The sequence below is a fragment of the Salvia splendens genome, chromosome 4, assembly GCF_004379255.2.
Source record: "Salvia splendens isolate huo1 chromosome 4, SspV2, whole genome shotgun sequence".
NCBI classification, from domain to species: Eukaryota; Viridiplantae; Streptophyta; class Magnoliopsida; order Lamiales; family Lamiaceae; genus Salvia; species Salvia splendens.
In genome coordinates this window covers 8,500,342-8,519,703 of record NC_056035.1, presented here as the reverse complement: position 1 = coordinate 8,519,703, position 19,362 = coordinate 8,500,342, and the positions used below count along the sequence as shown (strand labels likewise).

At 36.0% G+C, this 19,362-nt stretch overlaps 4 protein-coding genes across 15 annotated transcripts; 1 reads left to right on the top strand and 3 right to left on the bottom strand.

Moving 5' to 3' along the window:
* Positions 1 to 305: 305 nt before the first annotated feature.
* LOC121798358 lies at positions 306 to 2,742 on the bottom strand. The gene is made up of 3 exons (XM_042197318.1): positions 1,973 to 2,742; positions 862 to 944; positions 306 to 772 (listed from the first exon to the last, which is right to left on the bottom strand). Exons 1-3 carry the CDS (start codon positions 2,669 to 2,671, stop codon positions 658 to 660), a joined length of 897 nt encoding a protein of 298 aa, XP_042053252.1. The 5' UTR covers positions 2,672 to 2,742; the 3' UTR covers positions 306 to 657.
* Positions 2,743 to 6,542: 3,800 nt separating this feature from the next.
* Positions 6,543 to 9,666, top strand: LOC121801219. The gene is made up of 6 exons (XM_042200668.1): positions 6,543 to 7,229; positions 7,800 to 7,962; positions 8,049 to 8,225; positions 8,321 to 8,404; positions 8,787 to 8,865; positions 9,071 to 9,666. Exons 1-6 carry the CDS (start codon positions 6,925 to 6,927, stop codon positions 9,520 to 9,522), a joined length of 1,260 nt encoding a protein of 419 aa, XP_042056602.1. The 5' UTR covers positions 6,543 to 6,924; the 3' UTR covers positions 9,523 to 9,666.
* A 529-nt stretch (positions 9,667 to 10,195) lies between these two features.
* Positions 10,196 to 11,404, bottom strand: LOC121798249 (60S acidic ribosomal protein P1-like). The gene is made up of 3 exons (XM_042197155.1): positions 11,244 to 11,404; positions 10,921 to 11,133; positions 10,196 to 10,440 (listed from the first exon to the last, which is right to left on the bottom strand). The coding sequence occupies exons 1-3, from the start codon at positions 11,310 to 11,312 to the stop codon at positions 10,387 to 10,389; spliced, it is 336 nt and encodes a 111-aa protein (XP_042053089.1). The 5' UTR covers positions 11,313 to 11,404; the 3' UTR covers positions 10,196 to 10,386.
* An 871-nt stretch (positions 11,405 to 12,275) lies between these two features.
* On the bottom strand, positions 12,276 to 17,294 carry LOC121798354 (serine/arginine-rich splicing factor SR34A-like). 12 transcript variants are annotated; one of them, XM_042197309.1, is made up of 15 exons: positions 17,157 to 17,294; positions 16,175 to 17,059; positions 16,029 to 16,065; positions 15,430 to 15,966; positions 14,597 to 14,662; positions 14,362 to 14,436; positions 14,127 to 14,250; positions 13,979 to 14,025; positions 13,843 to 13,900; positions 13,637 to 13,686; positions 13,489 to 13,545; positions 13,074 to 13,168; positions 12,891 to 12,950; positions 12,713 to 12,767; positions 12,276 to 12,606 (listed from the first exon to the last, which is right to left on the bottom strand). In XM_042197309.1, the coding sequence occupies exons 4-15, from the start codon at positions 15,514 to 15,516 to the stop codon at positions 12,586 to 12,588; spliced, it is 795 nt and encodes a 264-aa protein (XP_042053243.1). In that variant the 5' UTR covers positions 15,517 to 15,966; positions 16,029 to 16,065; positions 16,175 to 17,059; positions 17,157 to 17,294; the 3' UTR covers positions 12,276 to 12,585. The 12 variants fall into 12 exon arrangements, with proteins under 12 accessions (XP_042053243.1, XP_042053246.1, XP_042053241.1 ...); XM_042197312.1 differs by having other exon boundaries at positions 15,430 to 15,553; XM_042197307.1 differs by having other exon boundaries at positions 15,430 to 15,553; positions 15,704 to 17,059.
* Between the last annotated feature and the right edge of the window lie 2,068 nt (positions 17,295 to 19,362).

The window sequence follows — 19,362 nt, the reverse complement described above, 5'->3', positions numbered from 1 at the left end:
AGGGATTGGATCAAGGTGAGCCAATCCACCCAAAATAATTGGCCCACAACAGCCAAATCTAATGAACCATGCTTGGTCTGCGCCCCAACCAACCACAGTCCTCACCTTAGGCTTTGGTAACTCAACATTATATAATGGAGAAATACCACTTAGAATGGTCCAATTCTACCTGCATGGTGGACCTTCCCTGTGTAAAAGGTAAATGGGCACATATATGCCCACAAGGCCATAATATGTAAGAGTAGGAGGTACATAGGGTTAGTATCAAGCCATCAACTAGCAGGAAAACTAAAGCAGTACAGAAATAAACTTCCAAATGAATCATCTTGCCAACTTATGAATATAGATCAATCTGATGATTTACCATCAAGTCTAGTGAACAACAATAGCATAGTTACAAGTTTCAATGCAATGTTTATATGCACAAAACAATGAGGCATCACACTTCTAGTATGCCTGAGCCAATCAGAATAGCCCATAATACGAGTATGGCGGCCAATGAACTTTGGATTGTGCAGAAATAGAACTGCTTGATGAATGCGAAGTTTAGCATATTCCAGGAGTCATGTACCTGAAACCCTCAATGCTTGCTTATAACAACAGATTATCGCAGTCAAGTATTTTGCAGGTTCAGCACCAGAATGAACATTTGCATCCTTAATTTCTCTTTTGTTTGAACTTCGGAAAGCTTTTGGAAATACTTGTTCCGTTTTTCTTCCCAGCATGTATGCTCTTGATAAGAATAACTGATGCGCTCCCATTTTCCAAGGACCTGCAAAGCCATGAGATGCATCTGTTATGCATGACATGTGAATGCGTGTATGCAAGACACAGAAAGATAAATGAGCATGCATCTCTTACAAGGATTGGTGTTTTTTGTTAGTCCCTACAACTTTGTTTGAGTGCATATCATGAACTTCAGGTGCATTGGTCTGATAATTCACCTGTGGAGAAAATCATGACCACATATAAACATCAATACAAGCATGCGGCACTATAAACATGTTCTACTCTCTCCTCAGAGATCAAGATGAGATGCAACAACCTAGGAAAGAAAGTATCAACATTCTCAAACGATCAACAATACAAAATTTAAAAGTATGTAGTCTCAAGAGCCAAACAGTAGAAGAAGCTACTGTTAACTCAAACAGATGCAGCGCTAAAGTGATGGTTTCCTTGAAGACAATTATGACAGCAAATGACTAAGAAGGGTCTGATCACCAGATTAATTACATAATCGACAAGATAGGCACTACAGCCTAAGCATGGCATACCACTATATGTTCTGCAACATAATCTACATATTCATCAGTAGCCTACTTTATGGAGTAGCATTCAACCTTGCCAAATATACAAATATCTCATTTTCAGCTATAGGAGTATCAACCCCAAGAAATTTGACAGTATCCCCAAATTTCCTGGACTGTATAACTAACGATCACAAAGAAAATTTTCTGGCATTGAATGGACAAAACCAAGTATCCTGATGAAAAAACAATATTAACAGATTCAGACCAATCACAATCAGAACTCCAGAAACAGATAAATTGAGATTATAAGTATATATATATATATCTATTAGTGTTTACTGTTTAGCACTTAGTAGTTAGCACTTTAACCAAAATAGCTCCAGTCACCATATAAGCTAACATCATATTAAGGCACATAAATTTCATCAAACTAGTATACAAATCAATGAGTATTCTTCTATGATCATATCCCTTATCTGTTACAAACTATCAAAGGCCACGCAACAGAAATTACTGATTATAGCACCACGCAAGGGATAGTTAATGCCATTTCAATCAATGAACAACCTACGGCCAACAAGAGCTACTTATCCACTCTTCAATCTGTTAATCAAAGACTCACAGACTCCTTGGAACAACAACAAACTATCATGGCAAAAGCAATCAAGTAGAAACAGTAATAAGTAACAAGCTGTAAATCAACAAAAAATTCAGGAACATACTTCACTCAATGGTGGCATTGACAAAGCACACTGCTCACCAACCCCATCATTCTTATCAAGCTTCCACTTCTTGACTCCATGTCGATGACCCTCCTCCGCGGTCTCACACATTTTCCTCTTCTTTTTACCCCCCACATTCTCACTCTTCCCCTTCTTATCCCTCACTTTCCACACATTTTTCTTCCTGTACAACAGCTTCTCAAACTTCCATGACTCGTAGCTTGTATCAATAACCGTCACTTCCGTCCGAGAAAAGCCCGCCAAACTGGCATCCCTCTTAACCCCCTCCTCTTCCGTTTCCCATCTATCCAACATTTTCACTCCCTCCACTCCACTGTTGCTGTCGTTGCCCCTCAGCAATGTAACCTTCCCTGGAGCTGCATCGTCGTTGCCGGAAAATGCACAAATCTTAGGGTTTGCCTGTTTGCGGGCGGATTTTTTGAAATTAGTTGAATTACTGCATTTATCCCCAAAATTGAATAGCTCATTGAGAACACCGCTCATTATACAGAGCAATTGCTTATCCTCATTTTGAGTCGGATCGCGAATGGAGACGGAATTCGGTTGGGGAGGCGGTGGTTCGAGTGGCGGAGGATTAGGGTTGTGGAGGAAGCTTTCGAGACCGGTGGCATCGGCAGGGAAGCCCTTGGCCGCTCGCAACCGGTCCAGCCAGGTGGAGCCGGATTTTCTGCATAGCATGGCCGGAGGAAATAGAGAGAGGAAATTAGAAAGCGTTAAATCACAGTGGAGATTTAACAAATTAGTTGAAAGCAAGGCAATAACGACGCTTTTGTAGTCGATTAAGTTGTCCAAATAATGAATCATTTACTATTTATACTTTTAAATAAATATTATTAAAACGAATTTTAACAAAATTTCCATACACTTAGGTATAATGATATTAATAATCAATATAGTAAGAGTTTGAGTCAAATTAATAGTCGTGCAATACCGACCTATGTCCAAATTTACATCATGTATCATATATTTATTATTTAAATAATTGTATAATTTAGTTATTTTAAAATTTTATAAGGCAATATAAGAATATTTTTGCTATATACGGATGTTGAAATTGCGTAGAATTGTCATAATCCATGGCCGGATAGGTAAGGTGTTGGTCTACCGAAAATAGAAATCTTGGGTTCAGTCGATTGTTTTTTTAGTTATATTGACATTAATTAGTAAAACAATTATTTTAAAAAATTGACGATTTTTATGCAAGTTGAAGCATTAGGATAAAATTGAGAAGTTATATATGATGTGATAGAATTGGTGAAATTACTTGAAATTTTATTATATAAATTATTAACCTTAATTTGATTGGATTACGCAACTTGGTACAACTTCATTATGACAGGTGCCATTCATCCCAGAAGTGATAAATAAACTTATGTTTTAACAATATACATTTCAAATCATATTTTATGATTTTATCTACTCAAACTGAAGTAATACCAATCTGAATTTTTTGAATATGGTTACTTGTGTTGTTAGTATGTAATAATGAAGAAAATGTTAATAATATTAGCATATATAGAAGAAAAAACTATAGTAGGTTATCTAGGGTCATGTGAAATTGTTTACTATTAGTAAATGTTTTGAAATAATTCTATTCTATCAATATTAATCTGGAGTTCTTTTAGGCCAGTGAATATATAGTTTGTTTTTCCTTTCGTTTAAATATTTGATTAAATTAATTTGGCGTTTAATGGCATAAATGAATGGGAGAAAAACGAAGAAGAAAAACAAAGTGATGGCGATCAATTCAAATTCCAGTCAACTATAATTATGTGTCCCACGAAAATTACGACTTATATTTATTATTTGAAAAAATTCTCAACAAAACATTGTACCTCTGCCGAAAACTATTATTCGAGCACAAATACTAAACCCTTTGGAATATTCTCCAAATTGATAAAACGGCTTAATCTAATGAACACTTGCCCAAGTTAGGTACTCCATAAATTTCTATATACAAAAATAATGGAGTACTAATATTCTTTACTTTATTTTTAAAAAATAGAGACAATAATAATATTCTTTAAAAAGAAGGAAGCCACCTGGTTAATTATATTTATAACCATTTAGACATACAACAACAGTAAATTTAATAAATGAGTTATATGGAGTATTAGATTAGGGGACATAACCTATCTTGATCTTTAAATGGGTAATAAAAGCAGAATTATGGTAAATGGAATAAAAAAACGACCTCTCGCCAACTATTTCCTAATAAGCAAAACTAATGCATGATTTCATATTATACTTGCTTCTTCTATAAAAAAAACAGTATAATTTCCATCTAAATTAATTAATACATTTCTATATATCAAAAATTATTTCATGTCTCTGTTACTCATATACTTCCTCGTCTACCAAAACTAATTCAATTTTTCATTTTAATTTGTGCATCAGAATTAATCTTATCTTTTTACAAAATATTTTTTTAATTTCCTTTATTATTTTACCCAGAAAATTGTTTTAGTAGTATTTCATTTTAATCATAACATTAAAATTAATCATATTTTTATTTATAAAATACTCGTTAGAGCACTCACAATGGATAGGCCAATTTCAAGGGCCTATCTTTTTTTCCCTATTTCCAAGTTGGCATTAGAGCATCCGCAACGCGTGCCGTTGCGGTGCCTTATTTCGTTCCGGAGGAACGGAACCGCGGCGGCACGCGTTGCAGCCGCCCGTGTCGTCGCCATTCCGTGCCGGTGCCGTGCCGGGTGCCGTTCCCGCGAGACGCGGCACGACACGTTCCGCCACGCGCCGAGGCGACGTGGCGGCCTCCCATTCGACGCGTGACGCCCACTCGCTGCCCCGCGAGTGGGCGTCGTCACGGTGACGCAATAATTCGATTTTTTTTAAAAAAAATCGAATTTAATAAAAAAAATATTTTTATTTATAAAAATTGTTTTTTATATTTAAAAATAATTTTTACAAATAAATGAATACTAGAAATTCGTATTAGCCCATATATATTTGATGGGCTTGCGAATTTATGAAACTCATTCTTGGTTGTCTCTCTTTTATAGAAACATCCTTGAATGTTTTTTGTTCCACTTTCGATGTGGGACAAACTCATCTTGGTTGTCTCTATTTTATAGAGACATCCTTGAATATTTTATGTTCCACTTTCGATGTGGGACAAACTCATTCTTGATTATCTCTATTTTATAGAGACATCCATGAATGTTTTATGTTCCACTTTCGATGTGGGAAAAACTCATTCTTGGTTGTCTCTCTTTTATAGAGACATCCTTGAATGTTTCATGTTCCACTTTCGATGTGGGACAAACTCATTCTTGGTTATCTCTATTTTATAGAGACAACCTTGAATGTTTTATGTTCCACTTTCGATGTGGGACAAACTCATTCTTGGTTGTCTCTATTTTATAGAGACATCCTTGAATGTTTTATGTTCCACTTTCGATGTGGGACAAACTTATTCTTGGTTGTCTCTATAAAATTGTATTTTAAATTATGTCAATTTTTATTTTTTAGGATTTTAATTATGTCTTTTTCTATTTTTTTGAATTTTAAGTTGTAATGTTATTTTAATTTTATTAAAGTGTGTTTGTTTTAATTGAATTGAGTTGGAAATAAAAATAAAAAATGAAATTGAATGAATAGTAATTTAAGGAATGGTTAAGGAACGGTTAAGGAACGGAGGGTTGCAGGTTCCGTTCCTTAGTTAAGGAATGGAGTAAAAAAGTACAGTGGGGCCCGCAAATAGTAGTTTAAGGAACGGTTTAGGAACGGTATAGGAACAGCGTTGTGGATGACCTTAATCCACATGACCTATCTCGCTGCAATGGAAGAGTCTATATCTCAAGACCTATCTCACATCTCATCCCATTCCACATCATCATTAATTTCATTTTTAATTGTAGGTATCAAATAAATTGAGATAAAATAGCAAACAAAAATAAATTCTACACAAAAATAATTATAAAAAAAACATCCTACATTTAGACAAAAATAAAACAGAAAAAACAAATATAGAATGAAAATGAAGGGGTGAGTGTAAATAATATGGGGGTATATTTATAGGGTAAAAAATAATTAAAAAAATATTTGGTAGGACTGATGATTGGCCCTATCCCTACAATGGGGGCCTACCAAAGGCCCTATGTCATCGGCCATGGCCGATGTATCGGATATTTGGGGAGAGAGAGGGAGCCGATCATCTGCCCCTCATCCACAATGGGAGCTGATTGGGGGTTACATTGTGAATGCTCTCATATTTTATTAAAAATAGATTTTTTTTTAAATTATTCAACTAAAATATCGTGTTTAATTTCATTTTACTACCTTTCATTTTATATTTATTGCGACAGAGTAGGAGTATCTATTTAATAACCTTCTCTCCAATTTAGCCAAACAAAAATTCTTTGATGTTCACAGATAAAATTATTTTTAGTGGAGTAGAAAAACTTTATCCATAAATTTAATAATTTGATCATACAGTATTTAGCAGTGCTGCAGCAGCAGCACGGAAACCAGGCACAGCGTATTTTAGCAGGCAGAAGAAATAGGTGGCGTCTCCACATTCAATGATAAAAATCCAAAACAGCAGAACAGTCAACACACAGCCGACAGCTGGCATCTTCTCGCCGTCATCAATTCAAGACCACTGGTTGTTTTGTCGGCGATGCAATCCGATAATCCCTTTTCTTTTCTTTTTCTTCATTACCTTTTACCAACAAACATTAATAAAAACAAAATTTCAATATTTTACTGAACTTCAACAACAATCCCCCCACAAACCATCTTTCCAATTCTTTCTTTATTCTTATCCATTTGCGTTACTCCTTGCAAACCCTTTTTGATTCCTCTTCTGGTGGAGAGAAACAGAGAGAAAAAAAAAACTTATCTTGAGGTTTCCTCTTGATAACAGCCGTCTGCTATTTGTTAATTATTGCTTTTAATAATAAATAGTTATGGCGGTGGTGGAGTTTTTGGGGATGCCGGTGAGCTGGGCGATGGTAATTGGAATAATTCAGTATTTGGGGCCGGTTTGGTTTGCATTTTTTTTGGGTGTAATTGTGGGATGGGTTTGGAAACCTAGGTGGGCGACTCTGGGGAATTGTAAATTTGATTTTTCGTCGCCGCCGTCGCCTTCTACTCTTTTTAGAGGGTTGGTTTCAGCTCAGAGTTTGGATTCTTGCAAGGATGGGACTGCAAGTTGTAGCTTGGATAAGGAGCAAATGGCGATGACACCAATGATTGACACTGCTGTTTGCAGGTTGATTTTGTGCTTCATATATTTCTTTGTAGCTTTAATTCCGATTTCTCTTTGAATATTTGTACTGTTGTTTCATCTTATACTACTTATGATTTTGTTTCTCGAGTCTGATGTTTTTTTTAGGATGAGTTTTTGTGCTGCTGTTTTATGGTCCTATATTTGAATCATGAATACACTTCAATCTTAGATTCATTCATGGAGTAGTATTTTATCACTGCTTCAACATTTAATAGGAAATCTCAGTACCATTTTGAGTGATTGCAAGAACAATTCTAGATAGCTATGCTGTTAGTCTGTTATGGTGGTGGTTTTTCATTGATATAAAAAGAATGAGAGTACTGTTTTTGTCTTGCTGCTAGTAATGTATTTGCTCATATGTTTTCAAACTGTGTATGTGTTAGAAGTTGGAAATTCTATGGGGTTTTACGCGGTAATAAACTTACTTAGTATGATGAAAATATACTTGATAAGTAAGATTGATTGGTCAACAAGCGCTAGTCTAGGCTAGATTTCTTTGATATATAAATTTATTGGCCATGTTTCTTATGAAATGTAATATTGCTTCTTTAGTCCATCTGATATGGGCGAAGAAGACCACCCACTTATTACAAACGAGGATTTGGAACATTTGTGCCATCTTGTTGAGAGGAAAGATGGAGGACCCCCTTGGAAGCATATGATGGAATGTTCAGCACATGATATGAGCTACCAAGCATGGCAGAGAGATCCTCAGGTACTGCAGTGATCCTTCGTTTGTTATCTTCTTAAGTAGTAGTATGAGGTTTGGTATGTGTTACTAATCGCTATTTTTTGTTGAAGAGTGGCCCTCCTCAATATTGTAGCAGAACTGTTTATGAAAATGCCACTCCAGAATTAGTGAGAGACTTTTTCTGGGATGATGATTTCCGATTAAAATGGGATAATATGCTTACACATGCCTCTATTCTAGAAGAATGCCCGACCACAGGGATTATGGTGGTTCGCTGGATTCGCAAGGTTGGGAATAACCTTTTCCTTTTTTCCTCATTGAGATGTTGTGGGTTTTTTATTTACTTCTTCTGCACCATTGAAGTCTGACCATTCTCTTGCAGTTCCCTTTCTTCTGCAGTGACAGAGAATACATAATTGGACGGAGAATATGGGAATCCGGAAGATCATATTACTGTGTGACTAAGGTAGAGCTAGTGACATATTTTATTTGTTCTGCTAGATTGTTGTTGCCTAATATAGTTTGAGGCTCAGCAGATAGATTTTAATTAAGCTTACGATTTTAGTAGTTCTTTACTTTCCATACTTGTGCTCTGTAGAAGTTGTTTATATTACCGAAATGAGATTTTGTAGGACTAACCTAAATACATGCATAACATCCTCATTGAACATAATATAAACGATCTTCCAGAAAATTTAGTTGGATTATAAAACGTTCTCTCTGACAATGCCACAATATCTCCCAATTGTAGTTGACGTAAATTTATGCAGATCTGTTGGTGAAGTTTCTACGGGATGTTAGCTTAGTTGATATATTTGAGTGACCCATGTTTTTTGTTTCTGAGCCAGGGAGTTCCCTCATCTCTTCCAAGGAAAGATAAACCAAGACGCGTTGATCTTCTATACTCAAGTTGGTTCATTCAAGCAGGTACAGAATTTATGACTCCTTAGCTCTTGCAAGTATCCGATATTCTAAAGTTGATGTTCTTTGGAATGTTGAGAAACAAAATACGTTGCAATTGATTGTGATGCAGAGATCGGGCTAATAATACGTCTCTCAGTGTTGCTGAATCTTGTGACCATAAGTTAGGTTTTGTGCCCCTTCTAAATTTCCTTCTCTTTCGTTGCAACAGTGGAATCAAGGAAAGGAGATGGTCAGCTGTCCGCATGCGAGGTGATACTCTTCCATCACGAAGACATGGGCATCCCGTGGGAGATAGCGAAATTTGGCGTGCGGCAAGGGATGTGGGGAGCGGTGAAGAACATTCACCGTGGTTTCAGAGCTTACCAGAAACACAGAGCATCAGGAGCGCCCCTCTCTCGCCACGCTTTCATGGCTCAGATTAACACAAAGCTTGACCCCGACTACCTGAAAGTGCTGGAAGACGAGGAAGTGCCGGCACAGACACAATTAGTGGACTCAGCTGATGGAAAGGCGAAGGGCGTGAAGATACCGAAGCTTCTGATAATCGGAGGTGCAATCGCAGTTGCCTGCAGCCTCGACCGGGGACTCCTGACGAAGGCGCTCATATTTGGTGTCGCGAGAAAGCTGGGAAATATGGGAGGACGGCCGTGCCACTGGTGAGGAATTTAGATTAGGATGTTGGTTTTGTGTTTGATAAGCACTGTTGTTGGTACATTGAGGCAGCAGATAATGCTTTCAGAAAAGATCAATATTACGTTATAGATACTTTAATATAGTGAAAAGATCATTTTCCTCTTCGAGTAATTTATGCTCTCCTTGTTTAGCAATTAACAGCAAACAATTGACTCGAAAGAGTGCAGACCATCAAACACTGCTTAGAGCAATTTTTTCCTGCTTTTATGCTTATTTTAAAACCGAAATACACAATGTTACAGCTTGCTACTCCCTAATTTATGCATTTTTACGTGAAAGGAACGTACGGTAATTTTTAGCCTAATCAATCTTATCTACTATGCCACCCCAACCAAAACCAATCGCCCCACTTCAACTTTGTATGGGCACCATATGCTTGACATTTAATTTTGGTATAATCATCTACTTACGTTAATCATACAGAGACACCTTAAAAAGGGCTAGAAGGTAAAGGACTTGCACATACAGATTCTATACAACAGGAGCTTAGACCTCGGAACCAGGTTGATGATTGTTCAAATAGAGGATGAATAGAAAGAAATCATACTACATCAAGCATAAAAAACAATTTTGGTAGAATTCATAAAGATGATTATCATAATAATTGTAACAATAATTATACGATGAAATGCAATAGAACTTGAACGAAAACTTAACTCACATAAGATGAATGAATCTCTTGGTTACCTCAAAATTCAGAGTACCACAATTGTCAAAAGATATATGCAGTAACACTGCATCAAAATACCATACTAGGAGTATTAAACTACTAATACAAAGAAAATCTAAAACAAGTTCAACACAAAATCATCATTCAAATTATAACTAAACTTAATCAAACAAGCCAAAGCCCATGTCGTCGTCACTTTCCTCCTTTTCCTCCTCCTGAAAAAATCAAATGACAATGAATTATTATTTGGCTTCATAAAAATATTTACAGAAAAACACATTTAGGTTTCAAATGAAGGAGAATACAAAATTAGAACAAACTTCTAAACTTCACAATATAATTAAGAACTAGTTCATGAATAATGATTCAAATCGATATAAAGAACTAGTTCATGAATCATGATTCAAATCGATATAAATATCAGGATTTAATACTAGTACAACACTAAGACTTCTTGACAAGATCTTGAATCCACAAACAATTTCACAAAATCCTGATCTTCAGTCTTCAACATTGGAATTTCATAGTAGTAACAATTCTAGAGACTACTCTGATTCTGAACATCCCTAAGTTTTATTCAATACCTACTTACTGGAATTCGTTCATACCACATGGTTCTATTTACACTGACACGATCCCAATCCAACATCAATTAAGCTATAGAAAACTAATTTGAACCACAGATCAATTCATACCTTCTTCTTCTCCTCAGCGGCAGGGGCAGCTGCGGCAGCGGCGCCACCAGCAGTTGGAGCAGCGACTGCGACGGCGCCACCGCCACCACCAGCGCCAACGTTCACGATGAGATCTTCAACATTCCTCTTCTCGCAAAGCTTAGCGAAGAGACTGGGCCAGTACGACTCAACAGACAAATTCGCAGCCTTCAGCAGGGTCGAGATTTTCTCCGCCTTGAAAAGGAATGCGTATATATCAAATACAAAAACAACTCAAACAATACAAACATATGAAATTGCGGTGAAAATGGAAAATATAAATCAATTAAATAAAAAATTGTTACCGTGATGGGGATTCCATCGTCGTGGAGGACCAAAGCAGCATAGGTGCAAGCGAGCTCTCCCACCGACATCGTAGGAGAAGACGAATATCAAAGATTAGGGTTTTGCGAATTGAGATGCTGCGGCTTCTTTAGGGTTGAGAAGCATTCTTCGTGAATTACGTACGTATATATAAAGAAAATATTTGCTCCGCACTCCAAATATTCGTATCATATGCCGTTGCACCCCTATAAATTAGGTTTCTTGACAAAAACACCCCTCTCGTCAAAATCTTTGCAAGGAAAGTTTTTTCCAATAAGTTCCAAATAAATTGGAAATTAATTTTATAGTAATAAACTTTGATTTATGGGAACCACTCATATCAAACTTTCACAGTCTGCATTATGCAATGCTATCATATGGCCTTCCACATAGTAAGTAAAGATGGTCTACTATAACACCACATAGGATACAAAAGAGGGGGGACATCAAAAGTGCTACCCGATTTATTTTTCCCCTCATCTAGGCCCATGAGTCACTCGCCCATGTACCTGTCAGCTGCATGATCCATGCGCTCTCACCAAACCACCAAACGAAGAAAATACTTATTTTTCCTAACCAATACACATTTTAATACTCATTGATCCATAATATGGTAGAGTATAAATCCATCCCTAGATGAGTTATCTACTCTACTAAACATGCTCGTAGGCAAATAGTTATATCATCAAGCTTGAATGGGGTCACTTTGCCTATGTGGTAACCAAATATTTATGCATTGCTTAGAGCACCCATAATATAATGCAGTTATGATAAGTTATTGATGGAAAAGAGGTTGTACCATGATGAGTTTAGTTGTTTGGAGAAGCTACAGAGATGGGGAAGTAAAACTACTTCCCTTCCCAACCATAGCTAAGGGCCTGCGCCATACACCCATTGCGCAACCTGGCAGTAGAGCGTTGCGTCTGAATTTATTTTTCAATTTCTTCTGTTCTTTTTTTTTTGTTTTCGCATATTTCATTTTGCCATTTATTAAAAAGAGGACCAGGATACTATTTTCTTAGTAATATTCAAGGTGTAGAACCCACTTAAAACACTGCAGGCATGTAAAATGTTTCAGCTCGACAGACATGTTCGATACAAATCCTAAATGCGGATAATGTCTAACAAACCAAACAAATCTTTTCTAGCGAAAACCAATTTGTGAATCAACCAGATCTCTAAAACGATAACAACAACATCCCCAACTTCAAGTTATAATAATATTCAAATGAAGAAAGAAGTTCCAGTATAAAGCCACATTGTCCGGGCACAAATCATATGCCACGAAAGTTCTGCGTTTGTGTTTACATTGCACCAATAAAATCAGGAACTGCCGGACCTCGCCTGCAATAAAAACAAAATCAATAGTATTACTTTTTTCCATTTCAAAAAGGTGCAAGAGAAGAAACTGCAATATGGATATTCCCTTTCATATGGAGCAGAGCATTACCGGGAGTGGGGATGCAGACCTCGATTTGGACCTTGATCTAGAGCTCGATATGGAACTGCAAAATTATGCAGGAAAAGCCCAAGAAAATGAATCAAAACCTTCAGAGAGTTAAGCAGCAGAACAGTGTACACTGCAGTTTTAAACTCTCAATATCTTTCAGACACATCAATCAACATACCGGGATGGTTTAACAGGCGACACTGGGGGTGATCTTGAAGTCAATCGCTCCACTGACCTGCTGCATAAAGGACTATTTTTCAGTCTCTGGAATCAGATATGAATGTTGGGAGCGTGTGCGCTGCACTGATTTCAGTCAGAGAAATGTGCTGGGTCTGCTTCTAACCAAGAGATTTGTGCTTACCTTCTCCTCATCGGGCTTCTGCTTCGGCTTCGGCTTCGGCTTCTGCTGCGACTCCCACTTCGGCTTCTGGATGGGCTGCCCTTATACTCCTTTACCTTTATTAAGTTCACAGCAGACAAACCAACAATGTAAGGATACAGTCATGTACACATGTTACATGGATGCTTTCAATATTATTGAATTTAGAAAATGATCAACAAAACATCCTTGACCAAATAGCACCTCTTATATTTTGCTCATCAAGGACCAACTTTGAGCTAACAAAAAGATACTAGAACGAATGAACAGCAAGTGCTGATACAAAATTTTCATGATTCATTGATTATAGACAAACCCAACAAAAAAGTAGGAGATATAGCAAAGAGTAGAAGAAATGTAGAGATAAAGCAACGAGTAGAAGAAATGTAGGAGATACCCGGATATAAGTTCTGGTCCAAGGATTTCTGAACTCACTATCATCAAGCTTACGCATCTGATCAAACAGAAAGTTTTTGCAGCCGTTTGAAGAAATTAAAAGGTTGGGGTCATTAATAGTATAATCTAACTAGTCAAGATAAACTTACAGCATATTTCATGTCATCATAATTTGTATAATCAACTAGGCCATATGTTCCTGCAGGGAGAAAATAAAGCTTAGCATCCATTTCAGGTGACTCATTCAAAACCAGAAGTTATCGTTAATGGGGATGGAAAATTTTAATTTTTAAGATTACAACAAAGTGGCAGACAAACATGAACGTGATATCTCTGCTGTCAGTAAATGTAATACCTTCACTATCACGAGAAACTTCGGCAAAACACACATCACCAGCTTTCCGCATATGATCCTGAACCATTTCGTGCAAGGATCAGCAAAACAAGTCTAGCCAAACATAAACCATTTTCTAACATCCTTCTTATCTAACCTTTAAATCTTGCCAAGAAGCAGAAGAAGGAAGCCCACGGACAATCACTGGTGCAAGAGGAACCAGATCAAGAGAAATCATATGAGGCTGAGGCCCCTGAAAAAGCATTCAACCATATAGGCATATGATACAAAAAGAATCAGTATACCTCGATAATCAGAATGGCGGGACATACCAAATCTGCCACCACTGCTGCCACTTCCGCCCCTTTCACTATAACCGCCACGATCACTGGAGGATGATGGTCCTCTACCACCATGAGCAAGTTCAACCTGAACTCAGATTTCAGAAGTAAATTAATGAGCAAAAAATGGAGAAGACACAAGAAACTTTACAAATTAAAGGAAAAGGGAAGATATTCGAGTATTATAAAATTCTCTCACCCTCAAACGACAGCTGTCAAAGTTATAGCCATCTCTGCCCCTCATTGCATCTTCTGCATCCCGAGCATTCTCAAACTACATGAACAAAATCTGACTCAGTTATATAATACTGAAGTTTCCAGGGAGAAATCAGAAAGTGACATGCAAATTTGCTTTAAAATAATCAAATAACCCAAAAAATTTCAAAACAATGTATCTTGCACACAGCAAAACCCAGTGTATGGAAGAACAATACCTCTACAAAACAATAGCAAGGAGGACGAGGTGGAATCTTCAGTTCAATATCCAAGATACGGCCATACTACAAGGAAAGAAGAGTGAACAAATGAGGTTGATTTCTAATGCACTCGGACAAGTTTTAAACAAACACAGAAAATACCAAGAGAGACAGTAAATAAAGGTTTTTCAGTGTTAACTATTTATGATTCAAATTTCAAATGCAACATGAACATTCAATCTTGAGAATTTCAGTCATGACTCATGAACATGTACAAATTTCTAATTGCAACATTTTACTGCCCATTATTATTGATAAAAGCTAGATATTGTCCATTACTATCACATATATTTTCAGCATTTTAGTAGGGGTGGAGGGATATCATACTTAATGTCACAAAAGAAAAATAATGGCTTTTATGATATAATTAATGTGACAAAAGAAAGAATGATATAAATTCATAGTAAGCAATAGCATTCCAAAAAATATCAAATAATGGCTTTTACTCACACAAATTTATAAATGTCAATTTTGATGTTGCAGCTAAAAAATTACAACGAAAGTTGAATGATATTGAAAAAACAGATGTTCACTTAGCAATTAAAATCTGGATGCATGTTCATAACTGTAATGCAACTAACCCTCTATGTAACATTAGAATTGACATGCATCTCTAACAAAAAGAATACAACATCAGGAACAATACTAAATACTGACTTCCTCCTGCAACACCGATTAAGAAACCCAAGTCAAGGTCATAAGGTATTACAAGGGGAGTTAGGTACCAGAATAATGACTAGTCAAATCTAGTCAAACAAAAAAATAGAAAAGAATCACAATAAAATGACCACCTTGTAAAATAAATCTTCTACTTCTGATTCCCTGATATCAGCAGGAAGGTTTCCAACATAGATAGTGCGGGAGAAACGGCCACTCATTCTTGATCTTTGCAGGTGAAGTCAAAGAAAAATTCTTCTGCAGATAGAAAACACTAATGAATGGGGTAAATTTTTTCAGGGCAGTCAACAATGCCAGCTTAGGTAACCCTATATGTCTTCCATCACCATTTGAATGATTTGACAAGGAGGGAATATATCAAAGAAGAACAAAACTTATGAAGCAAACCAAGAGAGCAATCCTTGAGGTGAGCGGTGCTCCACAAGCTCCGCTGCTCATATGCTCCAAGATACTCCAAAGCAATTATATATTCGAAATAAAATATGATCTCCTCATCCTCTAATTTTTTGCCAGATCAAAAGCTCTTCAGATAGTGAGCAAGTACTTCCAATTATATAAATATACCAAAAACTCCACTCTGACTTCTCCCACTCCCATTCTACATCCCTATGTATGATTGCAAAGCTCATAATTGTCCAAGCGCTTGACATCTATCATAAACAAAGCATATGTCATGAAATGAGACAATATTGTCATAAACTGATTCATTCACCTTATTCAGACTTCTTTAGACCATGGAATAAATGGTCCTGGAAAACATGTATAATATCAGAGGTCTTCTTTGACATGATATCTATTATCAGCAAAATGGCCTGAAATAGCTTTTTAAGAACAGTCTGGCTAACAAACAAGACTCACTTGAGATTTTGGCACTATGCTTGGTTATCCACCAGGAAGCAATCCGTGGAAAAACGAGATGCAACGTGACACATTAAAAAAAACCAGTGAATAAGCACAAGAGCCTTCTAAGAAAAATGTACTTACAAATAAACTAACAGAGGCCTCTTTCCGTACGCTTGCTCATGGACTAGAAATTTACCCTCAAATATAAGTTTCAAGGGAATATTACAAGACAGTGCAGCATATAAAAATTGTATCGACAGAACTTGGACATTGCTACAGTTCATTATATGAGTAGTTTTTAAAACTAGTTATGTATATTGTTTAATTATATCCAATCATCAAGGGCACTACTTTTATCAGAGTCAGATCAATAAACAGTTTTAACTCCTTGTTTATACTTCAACTTGTTATCTACTGTATCTTTTAAATTGTTCATTCAAGTTAAATTAAGGGTTGGCACAAGATACACATAAACTTGTTTCTCACGTTTGCTTAATGTTGAAAAGCTTTGAAAATGATTTTCAAAATAATAAGGCAAAAGGTGATAGATCAAATGCCAATGCATTTCATTTTCGTCCACTAATTCCTAGATCTAAAGCGATATCGACGAATTTAACACTAACAACTTTTACTGATACAATTACATTGCATTTGAAAGCTTGGATCTAAAAATTGAAGATGCTACTTAATTTAAATTACGCATAATCAGGAAGATAAAACCCCAAATTTCATTCCAGCACGAACATACTATGCAAAAATCGCTCATAAACCGAACCAGGGAATGAAGTACGTCCACGCATGCGGTAAACACATACCCGAGCAACAATGGCAACTCCTTGCGCAAATAAACGTTCTGAAGCAGTGACTCCAAGGCGCACAGTTAGGGTTATTCACCTTGATCTTGAAGTAGTCATGAAAAATCGTTAGTGTGACTGAAATATGAATGTCGTGGAATTAGGGTAGAGAAAATTTAAAAACTGCGGGATTTCTCGCATACCTCTTTGTAATTTTTGGGCGCAAATTTTTCGCGTTCGCATCATTGCTATTTAGGGCTCGGCTTGTGGCATCTATGGGGTGTTACTATTTCAGGTTTTTCTGTGAGGTGCTGTTGTTTTCCAAAATTACATGTAAGTCCACTATCTTTTTTTAGTCTAAGCCAATATAAGAAAAATACTCCTCTAAAGGCTCCTACCGAGCACTACCGTCCCGCTCAAGGCTCCTCTAAGACATGAATTCCCCTTTCAAATTTGTAGGAAAAATGTGACAGAAAATTAGCCACTAGTTTATCTTCTATGGGGTGTTCGGTTTGCAAGATTGTATCCGATATTAAATTTGTAGTGTGTTTGGTTCATGAGATTCAACCCTTCAACTCAATCCTAGATGGATAGTCTCATGATAATTAGTCATAGCCTCCCCCTCCAACTAAAATAATCTCACAATTTAATCCTAGATAGATAGTCTCATGATATTAGTCATGGCAACCGAACGCCACCTATGTGTACATGATGAATCATCCCGAATAAAAATCAAATACTCCCCCCGTCCACAGTAATTGTAATTCCTTTTTATTTCGGTCCGTCCCACAATAATTATCACACCTCATTTTTATCATAAATGGTAAGTAGGTTCCTTATTCCACTAACTCACTTCACTCACATTTTATTATAAAATTAATATAAAAAGTTGGTCCCACATTCCACTAACTTTTCTTTACATTTCTTAAAACTCGTGCCTACAATAAGAGTGACAATTATTATGGGACGGATGGAGTAATAAGAAATACTATTAATAGAGACATCAGACGTCTCTAATATCATAGACACCCCAATGAAACTATAACTATCCACCTCCAATTTATGAATATCCAAAACTTTTCACAGCTGAACAATAATTATCTTTTAATGAGTGATCTTATTTTACTTTTTTAAAAGAGGTTAACACTTATATATGCTTAAATTAATGTATGAGGTAGTGATATCCAAATATATAGTGGGTATGATTATAACTTATAAGGTATTCCATTCGTCCCATTTAGGATGATCCATTTTTTCCGCCTCCTTCCAATGCCCTTCTTTCCCCTACAGTCCTCGGAAAACACCATTAACACTCTGCTGTTTCTCTCTACTTTTTATGCTTTTTACTAAAACAAAGTGAACTTGCTCAGTTTTCTTTATCAGCGAGATACTTTGTTAAGATCTCTTACCTCTTGATTAGGCCTGTCAAATCGGGTACCCGCGGATACCCGATCCCGAATTTCTAAAAATCTAATATCTGATACCCGATTCAAAAATGATTTCGGGTACCCAGATACCCGACTCAGGTATCCAGTCCCAATTGTGGATTTTTTTAAAATATTTTTTAAAGAAAATTAACTATAAAATTTTAAAAATACAAACTTGTAGTTCGAATTTAATACAAACTTCAAGTACTTCGAGTTTAAGATGAAAAACTACTACAAATTATTAGAAATAAAACTTAAGAGTGAAGGATTTTAGGAGTACATTTGAATTTTTTAAATAATAAAATAAATAAATCGGGTAATACCCGATTTTCGGGTTTCAAGTATCCAATTACCCGATATTTCAGGTACAGATATTGGATATTTAATTCCTGATATCCATTTTGAGAGGCTACTCTTGACGGTGGATTCAAAAGCAATTTTCGATTTATATAGAGCTCTATGGGATTTTGCTAGATCCACTATATATAAATTTAGAATGCGTTACTTACGAGCCTATAAAATTATAAGCCCAATACTGTTTAGATGTCTCACTTTATACAATTAATCGAAGTAACATCATATTTTGAACTAATTACTTAAAACCAGATACAACTATATGATCAACTAATCACTTAAAACCAGATACAACTATATGATCTCATGGTTAAAAATCACATACGTATAATACAATTTAAATGAACAACCATAAAACATAATGTAACAACTTTACAAATCAACCAAGTGCTTTAAAAATCACAAATGTGTAAAATAATTTAAATAACGATTTTATTCTCTATTGCAAAACAATAATTATAATTTTATATTCTATTAATGTCTACCATAAAACAACAATCATAATCTTATATTGCATTAATACACAATATAAATGCTTCAATACCATACACATCAATAAAAGTAGAGATAATCATCAATACTGAAGAGTCAATAATATATAGAGATAAAGTAGTTATGTATGCGGGAC

Excerpts from the sequence above, each read along its gene's own strand:
- LOC121798249 (XM_042197155.1), bottom strand. The coding sequence starts at position 11,312 with ATGTCGGTGGGAGAGCTCGCTTGCACCTATGCTGCTTTGGTCCTCCAC. Across the intron at positions 11,134-11,243 it reads ACGATGGAATCCCCATCACG|GCGGAGAAAATCTCGACCCT; the intron begins GTAACAATTTTT and ends TTCCTTTTCAAG. Across the intron at positions 10,441-10,920 it reads CCGCTGAGGAGAAGAAGAAG|GAGGAGGAAAAGGAGGAAAG; the intron begins GTATGAATTGAT and ends TGATTTTTTCAG.
- LOC121798358 (XM_042197318.1), bottom strand. The coding sequence starts at position 2,671 with ATGCTATGCAGAAAATCCGGCTCCACCTGGCTGGACCGGTTGCGAGCG. Across the intron at positions 945-1,972 it reads CAATGCCACCATTGAGTGAA|GTGAATTATCAGACCAATGC; the intron begins GTATGTTCCTGA and ends TTTTCTCCACAG. Across the intron at positions 773-861 it reads AACAAAAAACACCAATCCTT|GTCCTTGGAAAATGGGAGCG; the intron begins GTAAGAGATGCA and ends ATGGCTTTGCAG.
- LOC121798354 (XM_042197304.1), bottom strand. The coding sequence starts at position 15,516 with ATGAGTGGCCGTTTCTCCCGCACTATCTATGTTGGAAACCTTCCTGCT. Across the intron at positions 13,546-13,636 it reads ATGATGACATGAAATATGCT|ATGCGTAAGCTTGATGATAG; the intron begins GTAAGTTTATCT and ends CTGTTTGATCAG. Across the intron at positions 12,607-12,712 it reads GGTCTGCATCCCCACTCCCG|GCGAGGTCCGGCAGTTCCTG; the intron begins GTAATGCTCTGC and ends TTTTTATTGCAG.
- LOC121801219 (XM_042200668.1), top strand. The coding sequence starts at position 6,925 with ATGGCGGTGGTGGAGTTTTTGGGGATGCCGGTGAGCTGGGCGATGGTA. Across the intron at positions 7,963-8,048 it reads CATGGCAGAGAGATCCTCAG|AGTGGCCCTCCTCAATATTG; the intron begins GTACTGCAGTGA and ends TTTTTGTTGAAG. Across the intron at positions 8,226-8,320 it reads TGGTTCGCTGGATTCGCAAG|TTCCCTTTCTTCTGCAGTGA; the intron begins GTTGGGAATAAC and ends ATTCTCTTGCAG.